The sequence below is a fragment of the Megalopta genalis genome, chromosome 10 (assembly GCF_051020955.1).
Source record: "Megalopta genalis isolate 19385.01 chromosome 10, iyMegGena1_principal, whole genome shotgun sequence".
Taxonomy (NCBI): Eukaryota; Metazoa; Arthropoda; class Insecta; order Hymenoptera; family Halictidae; genus Megalopta; species Megalopta genalis.
The window spans coordinates 9,687,344-9,705,500 of record NC_135022.1 but is presented as its reverse complement, the minus strand read 5'-3'; the positions used below and the strand labels follow the sequence as shown (position 1 = coordinate 9,705,500).

The following is an 18,157-nucleotide window of genomic DNA, read 5'->3' as shown; positions in this document are numbered from 1 at the left end:
GTATTAGCATCAGAATGCTTCGGATTCCGTTACGATCTCTCTTCCAAGTTAGATAGCCGCTGCGCGTTACGTTGCGACGCGTCGCGTCGTATACGTACGTTAAAGTACGTATTTCCTGTTTTAACCCGAGCTACGCCGACAATGGTGGTCAAGGTCGCCCGATAGAAATTCTTTGCCGATCGAGCTCTGTTCGCCGATTCGCGTCGAATCGCACGGTGCGTTCGTGGTCTCTTCGCGAGACTCTATAAGATCTTCTTCGGCGACACGTGGAGAACGCGGAAAAATCGATGCTCGAAAGGATAGCCGAATAGAGAAAAGAACGCGCGCGATGTCTCTCTGGGAATTCCGATGATATATAGCCGTGGGGCCCCGTATATATATATATATATATATATATATATATATACAATACATGTAACATGTATTCTTCTACGGCTCTCTCCCCATGGGAACACGTCACCGCTTTCATCTAACGATTCCAGCGATTCCAGCGGCATTTAACGGCCGGTGTTCCTCTAACGCGCAGATACATTACCAACCGAAACGGAGTATCGTAGAGACTGTGGGTGTGGTCGCGACGTTAAAGCCGTTATATGCTCGCAGACGTATTTGGTTGCGAACGCGGATAGAGTCGGTGGTCTCTCTCTCTCTCTCTCTCTCTCTCTCTCTCTCTCTCTCTCTCTCTCTCTCTCTCTCTCTGCCTACGTATGTAGTTGTAAACGTAATCGTTTACGTCTCGCTAATTTTCACCGCGACTTCCACATACGCACGTACATAGTTCGGCAACCATAACGCGCCGCCGCGACATTTGTCGCTTTATGGATCGCCGCCAAGAAAGATCGGTTTCTTCGTTCGAACGCGCGCCAACCGATACCTGTAATTTGCAGCCGTGTCTACGACCGGCACCGCGCGGCACGGTACGGCACAGCACGACGCTTCTATCGCGAGGCACAGCAAACAGATGTTTACGATTGTTTTGCTCGCGGTACGCCCGGTAGAAATAAGACACTACTTGGCGCGACACGTGGAATGCGAATCATCGTGCCAATTTCTCTGTTTCACTTGCGATTCTTGAAAATCCTCGAAAATCCTGCGTTCTTCCCAGGATTTATTGTACATCCCGCGTTCATTTGTGTACCGCGGCAAAAAGGTAAATGAGCCGTTTATTTTGAAAGTGGCATAGGTCACTTTACCGTAATGAAAAGCGGTGATTTTTTTAAATGTTTATACGAAATTATTTATATTGAGAAAGATATCAGTATCCTGAGATAACGAATACAAGTAAATCTTCTCGAAGGTTAGCATCCATATTTTTAAACGTGTTAAAACGCAAACCCTTATGACTTATGTTACTTTCAAAATAAACGGCTCAAATAATACAATGGATAAAGTCGATAAGGAAATTCGTGAAAATTGAAACGAAAAGCAGACCGAAAACGTTTCCTCGAGGCTTGCAAATTAGCCGACGGTCGCGTACGACGGGAAATATGTACGTATTACTACGTTAACGAGTTCCGATGGAGAAGTTCGCGCACGATCGGGCCGCGCGAATTAATTCACGGTAACGCTCGGCAAAACCATGCGTCGACTATGAAAGCGCGCCGATTACGCCGCTAATTACGCGAACGCCGAGTAATAAACCGCATCTCTCCCGGCACCGGGAGAAAAATAGTACTTATCGCGTTGTTACGCAACGCGGTCGCTTTCGGTGACTTGAACGCCTCGGAGCTGCAACGGCGATGCTGCTGATCCTCCCGCCTAGAACGCGTCGCGGCGAGCCCGTGACAATGGCTCCACTCGTCTCGAGTTCCGACGCTTCTACGACGCTTCTCCAATCTACGTCGTCCAGAACGAATTAACTCGTCCGTCTTCCTTTTTCGGCTTGCATCGCGATACGAATCTCTCAGATTGTCCTGGTTGTCTAGTTTTAAAAATGATCTGCCGAGACGAATCGATAAATATTAATATTAAAAGGTCCGCCGTGAAACGCGTCAACGACAAAAGGCAACAGTTACGTGCGGCTGCGTCGCGATTATTCAAAAGAGTCGTGCGCATATTCGATTCAATTGATTCCGATTTGCACAGCATGCGAGCTCGCTCGTAGCGATACTAGGCGATCCAACGACGGACGGGTTTCGTTGCTAGTTACTCCTCGATGTTAACTGCATCGATGCTGTTATCATTGACCTCCATTGATCGACGGAATTGGCTACAAGGAAGCCTCTTGCCGAAGTAAGACAAGAGTTGGCCGCGCGTTGGTCGATTATGCAAATCTTTTCGAAAATTTTGGAACGAATCGCCGTCCATCGTGACCCGTTATGTCGAGGAATGCAACGACTTGTCGCGGAGCCGTGCCGTGCCGAGCCGAACCGAGTCCAAGCCGAAACCAAGCCGAATCCATGTTGATTTGACGTTGCTTCGACGTTGACTCGACGTTGACTCGACGTTGAATCGACGTTGACTCGACGTCGACGGTACCGTGAAACGCGACAAGACTGTTTCTAGCGCATCCCGGCGTGTCTCCACGATTACGTTCGCTGAAGAAAACCTGCAAATGGGCGCAGCATTGTAGGTTGCAAAACGCGAGGCATCATTAAAATTTCGTAATATTTGCGATTACGGAACAGATCGAGAGTCGCGCTCTGTCACGGGTCTCCTAACGGCTATTAATTATTATTCTTGATTCACACGCGCCACCGCCCCAATGGCGAATCTATCGTCGCAAATAGACTACAAAAACTGTTTACGCGAATTCACGCGCTTTATAGTTTCGAGAATCCCCGTCTTTCTTATTCTGGTTTTTTTAGTATTCCTCGATGAATCGATATTTTTCTTTTTTTAAAGTAACACAAACCAGTCACTCTTGTTAGCGCGAAGCTGATTTCATGCGGCATACGACATACATACCGCGATTCCTAGCGTCCGACGCGCAACCAGAATTTCCGTCGCGATTGATTCGTCGCGCGTTTCGAGCACGGTTGCTGAATGGAATCGCGATTCCCGATTCACGATTCACGATGCATGGAGAATTACTCTTTTTCGGTCGGTCCCCGTCGAGTGCCGGGGATATTCGGAGATCGGCGTCGATAGCGGTCGCGATCGCTGTGTCCGTTGCGGGCCGGCCGCGAAAAGTAAGTCCGGTGAGCGTTGAACGCAAACAGCGAGGTTTCTATTTGCGGGGCTGGCCGACCTTAAGCCTTAAGGTATCGAAATACGCAGATCAGGTATCCTGCAAATGTAAACGTATAGGTGTAGAGTGTAGAGTGTAGACTGTAGCTGGTCGAACGAGCAAGAAACGAATGGGAGAACACGGACGTACCATCCTCCTTCTAAACCCTGTTCTTGTTCCTCTCGTCGAACGCGAACTCTCTCGAATTTCTGCCAGCACGTATTCGCAAACATTTCGACAATATTCCTTGGCTCTTCGGCAAATCATCGTGAGCACAGAAAACATCTGTTCGCTCTAGCGTCCTGAAAAGTACGAACAAACTGGAGCGAGTTTCGACGTAAATAATGATTTTTCGCTAAGTTTTCTTCTATTCGTTTTCATAAGAATTAAGATTACAATATTGCTTAATTAATAATCGTTCCATTCAAATCACTTGGCAAAAGATTCTCCGGCGTGCCGTAGTTCGTTGTGATTCGGAATAGAAAGTGTTCAACCATAATATCCGATTGCGAATTTTATGGTGCTAATGTAAGGAACAGAAGAAAAATTGGGAAATCTCGATCGGACAAAAGAAGCATCAGGAAAGTGGTTGCGAAAATTGAGAACAGTTCAGAAAGTATACTATAATGGGAAACTTGCTTGATCTTCGAAGTCGGCATCAACAGTATCAAGGAATAATTTTAAATTCCATACAAATTCGATGTTGTTCGAATTTGTATGTAATTTGAATGATCGATCAATTATGCGCGTGAATAGAAAATTTGAATCGACCGATGCCCAACTCGGACATGTACCAACAAGTGCACGGCCCTGGTGTTGGGCCTGAACAGCAATCCAGTGGCAAGCACACTCGACCCGTCGCTCGACTCGTTCGAGTCTCTGTCGTGAATCGCGATCTGCTGACGTTTCCTCGTCGAGAAATCGAACCTGAAATATCTTGCGGGTTCTCGGGTTCTCTGGTTTATAGGTTGTCGTGTTCCGGTTTACTTCAGTATTTTATGGAATTCCGTGGGCCTGTGTGTTGTGTTTTGAAAATCGTATTATCGTAATGGATCCGCGACAAAATTATTCGCGATCAACGTTCACCGAACGGCGTCGAATAATCAATGTCGAATCGGTTTGCGAACCGCTATTGCCGCTGTGAAAACTTGATTATCGATAGTGGTTCGTATACTTATGATCGTGTTCGAAGTGTGACTTGTGAATAAACTACTTTGTTGTGTTGCATACGGGTTTAGCTTTCGTGTTTTTCCTAGGTACTTACGTGATCGACGTGTAATTTCATTTACTTCGTCGACACCTTTTTTTTCTTCGGTTTAGGGTTTCAGCATTCTTTCAGGTTTCTCGATCTAGAAATTAAGGGCGATTGAGGTAATTCGATCTTGTTTCGTTATACGCATACATGATCATTCTCTTCGTGTGCTTTTGTAAACGTAGCTCGGTACATTTTCCCGCGGCTTATCCAGAAGATATTTTCCTTCGTGGTTGCGCGCGTGCTTTCGTGTCAATTATATGAAGGTTAGGTGACATCTGATTGGGAGTCACGTTGCACTTCCGGGAAATAGAAATTCGATTCGAAGACCGATTTCGTACGGATCGATTACTTTGTGAAATTAAAACACGTCGATGTCTCGTTTTCAATCGAATAAACGATTATTCGAAATGTATCGTGTTCTCTATTTAATTGTTATAAAAACAATCTACTATAAATAATGTTTCTCTGTGAAAATACTAAACTGAAAAGAGGTGATTTGCTTCCAAAAAGTTTGTCTGTTAAGTTAGCGTAGTATGCAACTGTGATATTATGAATGATTACGTGTTTGCAGGATCGCCTTGGCGAGTGGGCATCATGCCAGCTCCAAAAATGTCAGTGATCGGGGAGTCCATAAGATTGGTTCCTGCTGGTAGTCCAGCATTGTTCGAACTGTCTGCCCTCGGTTTTAACAGTAATGAAATAGACGTCCAAATTATTAGTAAGCATGCTTTACAGTAATATATATGGTATACCTAAAGTAATACTAATCGTTATAAATGGCTTGTTCTAAAGAAACTATAACATTTTTTAGCTCCTTCTAAAAGGCATTTGCCAGCAAGGATAGAAGAAGAGCCTGGACGTTCGGGAGAGTTTCGTGTAGAATTCACTCCAACCGAAGTGGGCAGCCACCTGGTAGAAGTCAGCATCGCAGGACAAAAGCTACCGGCAGGACCTCTTGTCGCCAAGGTGTACAATAGCAGTTTAATCCAAGTTACCGATGTACCCAGTGCTGTGGTGGGACATGCCTGCCAATTTAGAGGCGAGTAATCGAGACCACCTTGGATAGTCAATAAATTCAGCTTCCAAAATTGTGTAACCTTTCTTAAATTGTAGTTGACGCTAGCGCGGCTGGCGAGGGACAGCTCGAAATTTCTATAAACGAGGGAGAAGTGCCTAATCATGTTCAAGTGGTGGGAGGAGGACGTTGTCTTGTCTCCTTCACTCCCGAGATCGCTAAATCGCATTACATAGACATCAAATTCAATGGAGAAGCAGTAAAAGGATGCCCATTTATTTGCAATGTGTCCGACACGAGCAGAGTAACGTTAAGTTTAAATCATCTGGAGTTAGTTCCAGTCGATCAGCCTGCCTGCTTCCACATGGGAGTCGATGGCAGTGGCAGCGCGGAACTCGCCGTTTCTGTAAGAGGTTGGTGATGGGAGATCTCGAATTCTTTTGCTATTGAATAAATATTAAGAGAATATCGGAATATTGAGAAATTTGATTTTTCAGGACCAAACAACGAATTGCCTGTTAAAGTAACGGGTGACATAAAAAGCGGTTTCACGGCGGAATTTATTCCTAGAGACGTTGGCGTTCATTCGATCAGCGTCGAATATAATGGACATCCAGTAAATGGCACACCATTCCTAGCCAAAGCGTTCAATGCCGATAAAGTATTAATCGGTCCCGTAGCCAGGGGCAGCGTCGGCCAGCCAACGCACTTTACCGGTACGCAAAGAAAAATTGATGAAAATAGACGCGGGAACTATTGCTCGAGTCACTGAAATCGTTTGTTTCTCCTACAGTCGATGCGAGTCAAGCCGGCGAAGGAAATTTGGAAATTACGATATCTGCTCGCAATCAAAATATTCCCACGCAAGTGACGCCGCAGGGAAATGCTCGATTTTCGGTCAGCTTTGTCCCGTTTGAGGCATGCGAACACGTAATTAATATAGCCTTCAATAAACGAACTGTGCCAGGCTGCCCGATCGTAACTCGGGTAGGTGGTGATAGTCATGTAACAGTGAGTGGGCAGGCATTGAGCAGTGCTGGATTAGGACGACAAAGCTATCTTACCGTTAGTAACGTTGCCGGTAGCTTAGAGGATTTAGAAGTGAACGTTGAAGGTAAATTAGCTTCCATTTTCCATTCTTATAGACACTGTCTATGTTAATCTATAATATGTAAACGTCGCATGTGTATCGATCAAAGTATGATCTCCATTGTCGCACAAATATCACTACTTCCACACCAACATCACTTTGTGATCGTCGTTTCTTCGAATCTAATATACCAAGCCGTTACAACGTTGCCAGATAATTAAGAGTTTCTGCACAAACGGTTCTGCCGACGACCGAAGTATGTATAAAAAGCACCTTCTATGTTTCGTTTGTCACATTTGTATGAAATTTTTGAAACTTTTGTTCAACCTCAATTATGGTGGAAATTTGCAAGAAATTGCGCCTCTGTGTGTGCGTTGAATGTCTTCTTAATCTCCAGCTTGAGAGCAATTCTCTCTCTGTTGCAGGTCGGCCAGCTTTCAGACTACGACATTACTAGACTTCTCAAACAAAACTAATCTCATTTTTACCTTAATAGCGGAGTACTACTAAAAAAAATTGGTGGTGGGTTTCTAACTTGTTCTTCTAAACGTATTCAAATAATTTCTTTTATGCTTCTCCCGTGATTTCTAATTGTTGGTTACCATGTCGAAAGTATTGTATATGGGCTTTGGTTTCAACTTTGGCGGATATATACTGGAAACGGTGTCTAATGCTTCGTAATTTTGGTTCTATACCCTTGGCTGAACCAAGCACTCGTGTGCATTTGTATATTTCTCGTGACAGCCATTCATATGGTGCTATAACGATAGTTTCAAGTTAATCGTTAAGTATTATGGCACTATGGTACAAATAATGTCGAGTTCGATATCTGTCTGTAGTGTTGCGCTTTTACCTAATGTGCCAACTAGATTATAATATATTACAATACTACTTAGTTTATATAGTAGCGTGTATAACGTTAAACCGATCAGCAATGCATAAATCGATCTCTAGTTTAGTCATTTCCTTCATCGAATCGTCATCGATCCTTGAAACATTTAGCTTGTTTCTTTCGCGTAATAGCTTCACGTTCGTTTTACAATAACATGCAACGGACATACAAGTAGCGTTAACCAAGTATTAATCAAATATATTTATTAGGAGCAAACTAATTTTTTTTTTTTGTCGAACTTACGTTTACGCTCGTATACATCTGCAGCTACCATTTTGTCATAACAATTCATACATTGCTTTTGTAATCGAGCATCTTAACAACTAAGAAAAGAAGTTGTTGGACACGCGTAAATCCCGATCGACAACTTTTGGTGTCCTCCGAATCGCCCTAGTAGTCGGCTTGTCTGAATTGTATCAAACAACTAACCGGCGGACTTGTTAGGACCCAATGGACAGGCCGTACCAGCTCAAGTCACTGACAACAAAGATACAACGTGCAGCGTGGCGTTTACGCCAAGAGTAGTCGGGGAACATAGAATTTCAGTAAGCCATCGGAATGTTCCTGTGGTCGGCAGCCCGTTCAGCTGCAAAGTCTATGACGTCACTGCTATCAAAGTGAAGGATGCTAAACACGGTGTCATTGGAATGCCTGTAACTTTCTTAGGTATGGATTTGCCTTATGACACATTGAGTAACGCGTATCGAACAATACGTCTATATCACGCAGTTTGTGCTTCCTACTTACTGCAGTTGAAACTAGTCAAGCGGGGCCAGGAAACTTAGAGGTGACGGTGAACGGTGGTCGCGTGCCTACGTCTGCTCAAGCTCAGGGTCCACACACGTACGCGATATCTTTCACGCCTAGAGAACCCATCGTGCACACCGTGGACTTGCGGTTCAACGGGGAAGACGTACCTGGTAGTCCTTTTAGTTGTCAGGTACGGTTACGGCTGCAGTTACGCACGACCGATTGATTACTTTTAATGCTTTCTCTTCGTCGTGTTGAAACCTTCCAGCGCACTAAATATTTTCCTTGGCAATGCAGGTCAGCGACACGGCAAAAGTAATAGTGACCGAAGGACTGGAGAAAGTATCTGTAAATCGTCTGACAACGTTTACAATAGAAGCGGACTCCACGTTCGGAACACCCGCTGTAGAAGTTCTTTCACCCACAAGAGAGAGTTTACCAGTTCACGTGAAGCAGAGTGGTCATGGATGTTACACCGCAGGCTTCACTCCGAAGGATGTTGGTAAGCAACCCTTCCGACCCTTCTCTCTCTCTTTCACACACACACACACACACAAAAGGGCATTATAGAACGTATATAATTTCTAGGTGATCATAGCGTCGAGGTAAAATTGAGTGGATCGCACGTGGAAGGTAGTCCATTTTTAGTAAAAGCTTACAACGCGGACAAGGTAAAGGTGACGGATATAAATAGCGGTGTTGTCGGGAAACCAGTTTTCTTTAGCAGTGAGTTACAAAGTTTTATTCTACATTCGGTTGTTGGATGCACTTGCAACAATGTATTTTCGAATTCCAGTTAACGCCAGTCAAGCAGGTGCTGGTAATCTCGAGATCATTGTTGCCGTAAATGGTAAAAATGTCCCGAATTATGTTCAAAGCGAAGGAAACGCAAAGTTCAGAGTTAATTTCAAGCCACAGGAAGCTGCTGTTCATAGTCTTAGCGTTCGTTTTAACGGGGAACCAGTTCCAGGTTAGTAACGAGATCCAACAGCCTTAAGTATAACTATCTTGTTTGTTCTCGTTTTCGTTTTTCTTTTACGCTGACTGTAAATAACATTTTTGTATACAGGTTCACCATTCAGCTGTAAAGTAGTTGGGGCTGGTCAAGCAATAATTGCTGGTCACAATTTAAAAATGGGAGCCGTTAAACAGTTGATGTCTTTCACGGTGGACCCGCAAGCTCCGTCAATGAACTGCGACGTGATCGTAATGCCGCCGTCTGGTATATCCCTTCCTATCACGATAGAACCCGTCGATGGGAAATACAACATTAGTTTTGTACCTACGGAAGTGGGTAGACATAACATCAGCGTGTTGGTAGATTCTGAGCACGTGAAAGGATCTCCTTTCGCGTGTAACGTTTATGATGTTACCAAGGTAAAGGTTTTAATCGGCGTGCTGCAGAAAAGTTCGTTATTTGTAATACTGCCGTGTTGATAAAAAATTTCGAATTACACAGGTTCATGTCTCTGGACTTTCGGAAGCACTGTTAGGTCAAGCAACTACGTTTACGGTGGACGCTGCGGAAGCTGGTGAAGGAACGCTGGAATTGGTAGTGAGTACGGAGAATAATACCGTTAAAGCCGAGGTAGTTGCCTGTGCTCGTGGATTGTACGATGTGACATTCGTTCCGCAAACTACTAGTACTCATTACGTGAACATTAGTTTCAACGATGACAATGTACCAGGTCGGTGATTCGGCGCTTGCCCCTCGCGTTGTCTATAAAATAATGCTTGCAACAGAATTAATTCTTTTGTTATGACATATCAGGAAGTCCATTCAAGTGTCCAGTAGTTAGTACCATGTTGGATGGTCCATCCATAATTCGCGTTGGCAATACAGCTTACATGGACTTGGAAATGTCGGGATTAGAAGGCCCTGTGTCCGCTGAAGTTACCGGTAAATTATCTATTCGAATGCTATTTGATAATAAAAACACATACATGGAGAGCCCTGTAATATTCCGTTACAATTCTTCAATTAATCAGGTCCTGATGGCATCATTATTCCATGTACCTTGACAAAATTATCATCCCATCTATACCGAGTTGAAGTTCGAACGCGACAGGTTGGAACATACAGCGTCATTTTCAGCGACGGTCATAAGATTATTAGTTCTCAAACGCTTCAAGCTTTCGATCCTGGGAAAGTAACTATCAAAGAAGTGTCGGACGTCGTGTGTCATCGTCCTGGAACTATCATAGGTACGGTGCTTGCAATATATTTGGATCTTTTAAGTGTGCACATATAAAGATTACAATTTGTATACTAATAGAAATTTTCCATTTCTAGTGGTTGCGTCGAAAGAAGCTGGACCAGGAAAGCTGTGCGTGAACGTACGTGCCGCTGGCTCGGACGTTGACAGCGTAGTCAGAGAAGGAGAGAATGGCTTTTACGAAATAGTGTTTCATCCAACGCGAGCAGCTCCTCACAGAGTTCACATAAAGTACAACGAAGTTCACATTACAGGTTCGACAATTATTGCTTGCTTGCATCCGCGCATTGTATATCTTCGTTCATGTTTTCTTATCTGTTGTCGTCCTGTTAACAGGAAGTCCGCTTGATGTAACTGTTCGAAGTCCTACCGGTGGAAGAGAAGTAACCGCAACAGGATTGGGACTGTACCAATCGTGTGTTGGCAAAGTGACTTCGTTTACGATCGAAACATTAGGTCGTCCGGGAAAAGAATTCGACGTTGTAATCAGTGGGCCACAGGGTAATGCTGTTCCAGTTCGATGTTACCAGCACCGCGATGGAAATTTACTCGCTGAATTTACTACAAACACCGTCGGTACGTAATTTTTGCCGACTCGATCGAAATCGGTAAAGTAATTGAAAATCTAATCGGCTTCAAAGAAATATCAATATTTTTCTGCTTTTAGGAACGTATAAGATCGACGTTTTACAAGGTGCCAAGCCAGTTTTGGGTTCGCCGTTTTTCTGTCAAGCTTTCGACGTTTCCAAAGTGAAACTGCAAGAACTGGGTCCTATGACAGTGTCCGTGCACGATCATATTGCATTCAAGAGTAAGCGTATTGAACTAAATTACTCACGACTGGTGAAAACATTCGCGCTTATGATAGTTTAACGTTGCAGTAACGAAAACAGACGCTGGAATGGCAGATTTGGATGTGACTGCCACAAGTCCACTCGGCCAAGAGCTCCCGCTACAGGTTACACCGTTAAACGATGGTGCTGAAATGGTAGAATTTTCTCCTAGCGTACCTGGTACCTATATGATCAACATCACGTACGGTAAGATAAACGTGCGCATTAATTTACGAAATTGATGGTTGCGTATCGAGAGCCAATAATCAAAAACTACACGCGCAGGAGGATGCCCTATACTCGGTAGCCCACTGGTCTGCACGGTGGATGCCGCTGGACAAGCTCGCGCAAAAGGTGAAGGTTTGTTAAGTGGTCATGTGGATAAAGCGGCACATTTTATCGTAACCGGCACAAGAAGTCCCCCAGCAGTTCAAGTATGTTCGCTCGAGAACTGTTCTTGGTACCAGATTGCTTTAATCGAATCTACTTTCACGGATATTAGTAAATCAATTGGTTCGCGTGTCGTGTAGGTGGACGGTCCTGATAGTGTTTCGAAAGCGGTTGTCGAAGCAGGAGCTAATCCAGGCACCTGGAACGTATCTTACAACCCATCTGAAGTTGGTGTGTTTGATATTAGAGTGGTCTCTGCTGGACAACAACTACCAGGATCTCCTTGGCATCCAAAAATCATAGACACACGAAATCTTCGCGTAATTGGTAGGTAGTACAGTTTGAGAATCATCGCAGTACTTATACAGGTTTTAATATACTTTCCACTTCAAGGTGGTTGGCCGGCTGTATGCGACGATATTGGACGTTTGAAATTACACCCGTCGAACAAAATTAGCTTCGACACCGCTGAAGCTGGTCCAGGCGAACTTACCGGAAAGATAGGCGATCAAACGTTATCGTTTGAAATGACTTCGAATAATAGACTGAAGCTTATTCCACCACAAATAAACGGTGGTGAACATCGTTTAGAAATATTATTTAACGGTGTACCATTCCCAGGAGCACCGAAATTAGCTATAGTTCAAGATTTAGAGGTATTTGTTTCGAAAAATTCGCAAATTCGACACCTGTTGATCACGCGAGAATCATTTTTCTTTCGATCATTTGTTCACAGCCACCGGTACAGGACACAAGTCGTGTATTGTTGAGGGGTAGGGGGTTGACGTCGGCGAAATGCGGAGAAGAAGTTAGTTTTACGATAGACGGATCTCAAGCTGGTAACGGAACGCCGAAGGTTCAACTTTTCTCGCCGACCAACGAACTAAACGTGATGCTACAACATTTAGGTGATTACCTTGTCACTGTTCCAACGATCGTAACTCAACTTGGTTACGTTATATTTTCTTCTTAGAATTATGTATTTGATTTCACGCGCGCAGGGGACTCTGTTTATCGTGCAAGTTACATACCTCTAACTCCCGACCCTCTGTTAATGACCGTGTCTTGGAACGGAAGACAGTTGAAAGGATGTCCTCTTCAGATCAATGTAACGAGCGCAGCTGACGCCTCGCGTGTCATTTGCTCTGGCGACGGACTGAAACACGGTATAGTCGGCCAAGAAATACGAAGTTTCATCGATACTAGACGCGCAGGACCAGGTATGTAACGTGTGTTCAGAACCAGAATTTCGTTACTGGTCAATGTGTGCGAAGAGAATATTTTTCGATGTTCAGGCGAGTTGACGGCACACTGCGTGGGTCCTCATAAAGTGGCTTACTGCGAATTGTACGATCACGGCGACGCTACCTTCACGTTAAACGTTAAACCGCAAGAGGCTGGACGACATGCTTTAACGATCAAGTATGCGGGAGAACATGTTCCGGGTTCGCCATTTACGTTACGCGTTTCCGGTGCTCCGGACGCTTCGAAGGTAATTTCGAGTTTCAGAACAAAATAACATTTGCGAACATTCGAAACTTTTGGCCCGTACTAATCGAAATTGTTTCTAAAACAGGTACGAGTGTACGGGCCAGGAATCGAGCATGGAGTACTAGCGACATTCCAATCGCGTTTCATTTGCGACACTCGAGGCGCCGGTGCTGGTCAACTGACAGTACGAGTCCGTGGACCCAAAGGGGCGTTCAGAGTAGAAATGCAGAGAGAAACTCAAAAGGATCGTATAATTCTTTGTCGGTACGATCCGACGGAACCAGGCGACTATAGAGTCGAAGTTCGTTGGGCAGGCGTTTTGGTTCCGGGTTCCCCGTTCCCGGTTAAGATCGTTGATACGCAAGACGAGCTATTGATGCTAACACAGGTAAAGACGTGTACCAGTTTCGAACCGAAACGACGTCACGCGAGTTTTGTTCGAATATTTGTTCAGAAATGTGGTGAGGATCAAATTTTTAATTGCAGGGTGGAGACAATTATTCAACGGGACATCACACGATCGCGTCGTGGCGTGGATCGCAAGCTATGTTGTAAGGAAATAGCATATCAAGTTGTTATTATTTTTTACGAACTAATAATATATTTTGATAATATATAATTATATTATAACTTATCTAAAAATGTTTGCAATAAAACCGATATTTTGACAAGTCTCGTTACTCCGATAACGATACTTCAGTGTTTTTTTAAATATCATGTCAACTTGTTCAAGTTCGCCTGTCTCTTTACCAACGACTTCAGGTCGTTGTAATACGTTTTCGTCTCGCCGTTGTCATATTCCATGTTGAAATGTTCTTTCAACTTTCTCTTCTTCTCTGCAAGATTCCTCTTCTCCTCAATATCGACGTTCGTCGACTCCTTCAGTGCTTCAGCCTCGTGTTTTTCAATTAAGTTTCCAGGTCCTCGAAATCTCCATAAACATCTTCCATGTTGTCTAAATTCAATAGCTCCGCGGCGTCCCTCTCGAGTGCAAGACAAATCGTCTCAGTTCAACGCGAAAGCTTTAATAAAAACTCATGTTATTTCTTAATTGATACTGGTTATGTCAAGATTATTTAAATTTAAAAAGGACTTACTATCTGAAAATTTGTTCGGCGCGTCGTTGTCATTTTCTCTAACTTGGTTTCTTCTTTTTCTCTAACTTGCTGAGTTCTCTGAACACTTGTTTCTTCATTTCCTTCTGTCTTTGAAGTTTTCGCGCTTCTTCCGCGGAAATTTGAGCCTGGTGAGCCTCGATTCTTTTCTTCATGGCTAGCTTCAACTGTTTCTGTTTGTGAGCGTAATTGGTTTTAATCATTTGCATGAGCCTCGCCACCCTCTCTTCCTTAGGTTCGCGCACTACCGCCACTCTGCCGTCTTTGAACTTCGGCTTGCGTCTTCCAGGATGTGACATCATCTTTGGTTTATCTTTGTAAGGAAGCTCCTTCTGCAAGCTTCGAGGAATAGACAAAGGTCTGAAGATCTTTGGTTCTCTTTCGATGTTCGTGTACATCGAGTCCGCGTTCGCCGGCATACGAATGTTTAGTTCCCTTTTCAACTGTCCGGTCGTTTTCATTCCTTGCCAACGGTTCTTCTCGTCGGTCGGTAATAAAAGCGACGTGACAGGGTTATAGAATCTCGGGACATCGACTTTGTACCAGGTGCGGCAAAATACGATGTCGCTTAGAAGTATCTTGTCCTCGAACGTCGCCCGGAAGCAACCCTCCGGCTTCGATACAGCTTTTTTTATTTGACCGCGTATACCCGACACTGTTTTTATTTTGGCACCCTCGAATTTTGCCACCTCGAGGGCACTATTGAACATGTCCTTGATGAATGCAGTCTTTTTGTAGATCTTCATGGGGACGCCGGTGAGCTTCAGCTTTTTCATGATCTGCGTGCTCTTGTCCATCTCGACTACAGAACCGGTCGCCGCTATTCTGAATCCCGGCGCTCTGCTAGCAACGTCCTGCACAGCTACAACCCCGGTGCTCTGCGGAGTTATAGGACCCCAAAAGTGTGCCATGCAGGCAACATGTTCCGGCGTGTACTTCAACATTCTGCTTCTCAAGTTGTCCTCCAGCTTCGAGAAGATCGCGAGCGTCTGGAATCGTCTCCAACCCACGGAAATGATTAATGGATCTCGGCTTTTAAGAATCTTCGAGTACCATCGGTGCTTCTTCATCCTCGTCTGCACATATCCTATGTTTTCTTCACCGTGCAAGAGTCCTCCTATGATCAGCGGATACGTGGGATCCAGATGAGTGATCAGCTCGCAAGGCACGTTTTCCAACTCGACGCGAACGTACATACCAGGACGATATCCTTCCAACTGAACCCGCACAGTGTCCTCTACTCCATCGAATTCCGACTTGTTCAAGTTCGCCTGTCTCTCCACCTCCGACTTGAGATCGTCGTAATAAGTTTTCGTCTCACCGTTGTCATATTCCATGTCGAATTGCTCTTTCAACTTTCTCTTCTTCTCTAGAAGATTCTTCTTCTCCTCGATATCGTCCTTCGTCGACTCCTTCGGTGCTTTAGTCTCGTGTTTCTCCCCAGTTTCCAGGTCCTCGAAATCTCCGTAGACATCATCGTCCAAGTCGTCTAATTTCAATAGCTCTTCCGCGTCCTCCGATTCCTTCCATTTTCCCGTTACGAAACGGTTCACGACGAGCAATTTGTTCTCCTCTTCCAACCAATCTCGTGGTTCTTTCGAAAAGAACACGCATTCCTCTTGATTCTGCAGCTCTCGCTCTTGGATCTTACGCTTCTGCTGCTCTTGCACCACACGGAAAATGCCGCCGATCTCGTTCTCCTGGTCCTCCACCGCGACCTCTTTCTCTTCCTTTTCTTCCCCATCCTGCATTTCTTCAACGAGATTCCTCTTGTCGACCACTCCGTACACTAACTTCATCAAGTTCTTGTTATCTCGTTGACGGTCCTCGAACGAGTTCTTAGCTTTCTCGGCCAAATTTGTTTTCCACTTTAATTCGTCCACAACCTTCTCGCTCTCGTCGTCCTCTACCGCGGTATCATCATCGTCGGTTAGGTCCTCCTGCGATGATCCATGTTGAGACAGATTCGTTGCGCTTTCCTCATCTTCGTCGCCGTCTCTCTCGAGTCCAGCGCGCGAATCTTCGTCGCTAAGTTCGTCAAAGCTATCGTTCTCGCTGTCGCTGTTCGATTGTTTGTTATATTTGCTCGTGTTAGTCAAAGAATCGAGCGCTTCCGCGATTTTATTCTTGATTTTTATATCAGACTCTTTACTCGTCGAATGATAAACTTCCGTGTTACCTGACGCGTCTGTCTGTTCACTAACGACCGCAGACTTATGTTTCTCCTTGTCTATATTGTCGTCCGAGTCTGAATCGTTCGACGAACTCTTTCTCTTCTTCCGCTCCATCATTCTAGATCCGACAATCTTCTTTTTTCTTTTTGCACCGTTTCCATTCGATGCCTCCTCGTTCTCGCTTTCTTCTTTCAATTCGTCACTGTCCGTACTGACGTTTTTATCTTCGTCGTCCAGTTCATTGTCGCTTTCCTCGCTGTCCTGCGAATCAGGGAAGACAACTTTTCTTCTAACCCGACCATTGTCGATCACGGTTTCGCCAACGTAATCGCCAAGAGCTTCCTCGACGTCCTTTGCCTTAATCGGAGCAGAATCGCTGAACAGCTGCAACTCGCTATGTTGTAATTTTTGATCGAGGGTTTGCCGAGTATCCATCAGAGCTCCAACCAAACCTGTATCCTCCTCCTTGTGAGAATGGCTGCCACCCAACTCTACATAAACGGCGTCCTTGTCATAAACTATCCCACCCACGCCTGAGAAAGGTGCGTAAATCAAACGTTCCTTTTCTACTAATGCACGTTTTTTTAGCACCTCTGGCAGAGGGCAGGGATCCGGAAGAAAACTGAGATCTTTAATTTTCAGATCACCACATCCAGGAATGTGTATAGACGTTTCCTTGATTAAAGGAACTCCCCTCACATACCTGCAAAAAACGGTACAATATAGAACTCATGATAACTTTATATAGCGTATAATCTTTACTTACCCATACAAACTTATAGTTCTATCAGTTTTTGGATTTTGTCTTATTGATTCCGGAGGTGTTAAGTCTTCCACTCTATCCGCCAAAATATACGGATGCGTACCACGCCAAGTCAGAGGCCTGAACTTCATCACAGATACGAACCTAGCCAAGTTTTTTACCTCTGTTCGTAAATATTCTCCATGAAGCATCCCGGATAAATAGAACAATTTTGCTCCAGCATAAACTTCGGTCCAAAATCTATGTTTCAACGTTTTCTTAGTCCTTTTTAATTGTTTCGCATTTTTTATTAAATCTAAATGAGTTAAAACTCCCATGATCCTGGGCATTCCGTGCACCTGACAGATATTCAAAAATTCAAAGATTTCCATTTCAAAACCAAAGGAGCCATCTATTAGGAGCAAAACCAAATCTGCCACTTTTGCTATATCTATCATGCAGTTGATATCATTGTTACATTCCATAAATGTAATTCTTCTCTTTTTGCTGGAAACAACAGTAACCGGACCTACTATATTGGTCAGCGGCTGTTTCACGTAACTCTTGATTAGACATTGAATTAGCAAAGATTTTCCTACTTTTGGAGGACCAACCACGGCGACCAGAATAGGAGGTGGTTCCAGAGGAGTTCTGTCCACCAAAGGTATGTGTTGTTTCTTAGTTTCTATATCCTGTTTACGCCGGAAACGTCTCTCCGCCTTAAGCGCGGAATGAAACGTGAAAGCTTTCGGATTCTTCTGTTTATCTGTTAGTTCTTGCACGTGTTCGGTCTTCGCCATCTTTTTCGAAGCCTTGCGACCAGCATTGCGTTCTCTGTGCGATTTATGTTTCACCGTACCTTCCGCTTCGAAAGCCATTTTAAATTTCTTGACGAAGTCGTTACAACGATTAAATATATTGCACTAATAAAATTACCTCTCGGTTTCACTCCAGGCTAGGTTATGCGACCCTTAGGAAGCAACAGGCAAAGTTGTTTTACGTTGTGCACATGTTTGCGATCATGG

General features: G+C 44.3%; 2 protein-coding genes, 1 long non-coding RNA gene and 1 pseudogene across 5 annotated transcripts in view; 1 reads left to right on the top strand and 3 right to left on the bottom strand.

Moving 5' to 3' along the window:
* LOC117223320 (filamin-type immunoglobulin domains fbug) overlaps positions 1-13,813 on the top strand; it is a 27,353-nt gene extending 13,540 nt beyond the window's left edge. For 2 of the 3 annotated variants that reach the window (XM_076524967.1, XM_076524968.1), the window contains exons 15-40: positions 4,996-5,142; positions 5,236-5,463; positions 5,538-5,852; positions 5,937-6,155; positions 6,233-6,553; positions 7,866-8,087; positions 8,174-8,361; positions 8,469-8,673; positions 8,760-8,897; positions 8,968-9,141; positions 9,241-9,548; positions 9,631-9,859; positions 9,943-10,071; positions 10,161-10,376; positions 10,465-10,641; positions 10,724-10,963; positions 11,055-11,198; positions 11,269-11,427; positions 11,506-11,654; positions 11,751-11,937; positions 12,004-12,266; positions 12,347-12,518; positions 12,612-12,830; positions 12,906-13,102; positions 13,187-13,489; positions 13,588-13,813. In XM_076524967.1, coding sequence (XP_076381082.1) covers positions 4,996-5,142; positions 5,236-5,463; positions 5,538-5,852; positions 5,937-6,155; positions 6,233-6,553; positions 7,866-8,087; positions 8,174-8,361; positions 8,469-8,673; positions 8,760-8,897; positions 8,968-9,141; positions 9,241-9,548; positions 9,631-9,859; positions 9,943-10,071; positions 10,161-10,376; positions 10,465-10,641; positions 10,724-10,963; positions 11,055-11,198; positions 11,269-11,427; positions 11,506-11,654; positions 11,751-11,937; positions 12,004-12,266; positions 12,347-12,518; positions 12,612-12,830; positions 12,906-13,102; positions 13,187-13,489; positions 13,588-13,656 — 5,318 coding nt within the window. In that variant the 3' untranslated portion in view covers positions 13,657-13,813. Of the gene's footprint in view, positions 1-4,995; positions 5,143-5,235; positions 5,464-5,537; positions 5,853-5,936; positions 6,156-6,232; positions 6,554-7,865; positions 8,088-8,173; positions 8,362-8,468; positions 8,674-8,759; positions 8,898-8,967; positions 9,142-9,240; positions 9,549-9,630; positions 9,860-9,942; positions 10,072-10,160; positions 10,377-10,464; positions 10,642-10,723; positions 10,964-11,054; positions 11,199-11,268; positions 11,428-11,505; positions 11,655-11,750; positions 11,938-12,003; positions 12,267-12,346; positions 12,519-12,583; positions 12,831-12,905; positions 13,103-13,186; positions 13,490-13,587 lie in introns of those variants that run through there. The other variant, XM_033475537.2, reaches the window with a different exon arrangement.
* LOC117223326 (uncharacterized) lies at positions 2,591-3,466 on the bottom strand. The gene is made up of 2 exons (XR_004490904.2): positions 3,320-3,466; positions 2,591-3,229 (listed from the first exon to the last, which is right to left on the bottom strand). It is a non-coding gene; the product is annotated as an uncharacterized LOC117223326 (long non-coding RNA).
* On the bottom strand, positions 13,674-14,111 carry LOC143260112 (ribosome biogenesis protein BMS1 homolog; annotated as a pseudogene).
* LOC143260187 (ribosome biogenesis protein BMS1 homolog) lies at positions 14,053-18,157 on the bottom strand. Its single transcript, XM_076524975.1, has 3 exons — positions 17,157-18,157; positions 14,199-17,093; positions 14,053-14,123 (listed from the first exon to the last, which is right to left on the bottom strand). The coding sequence occupies exons 1-2, from the start codon at positions 18,008-18,010 to the stop codon at positions 14,237-14,239; spliced, it is 3,711 nt and encodes a 1,236-aa protein (XP_076381090.1). The 5' UTR covers positions 18,011-18,157; the 3' UTR covers positions 14,053-14,123; positions 14,199-14,236.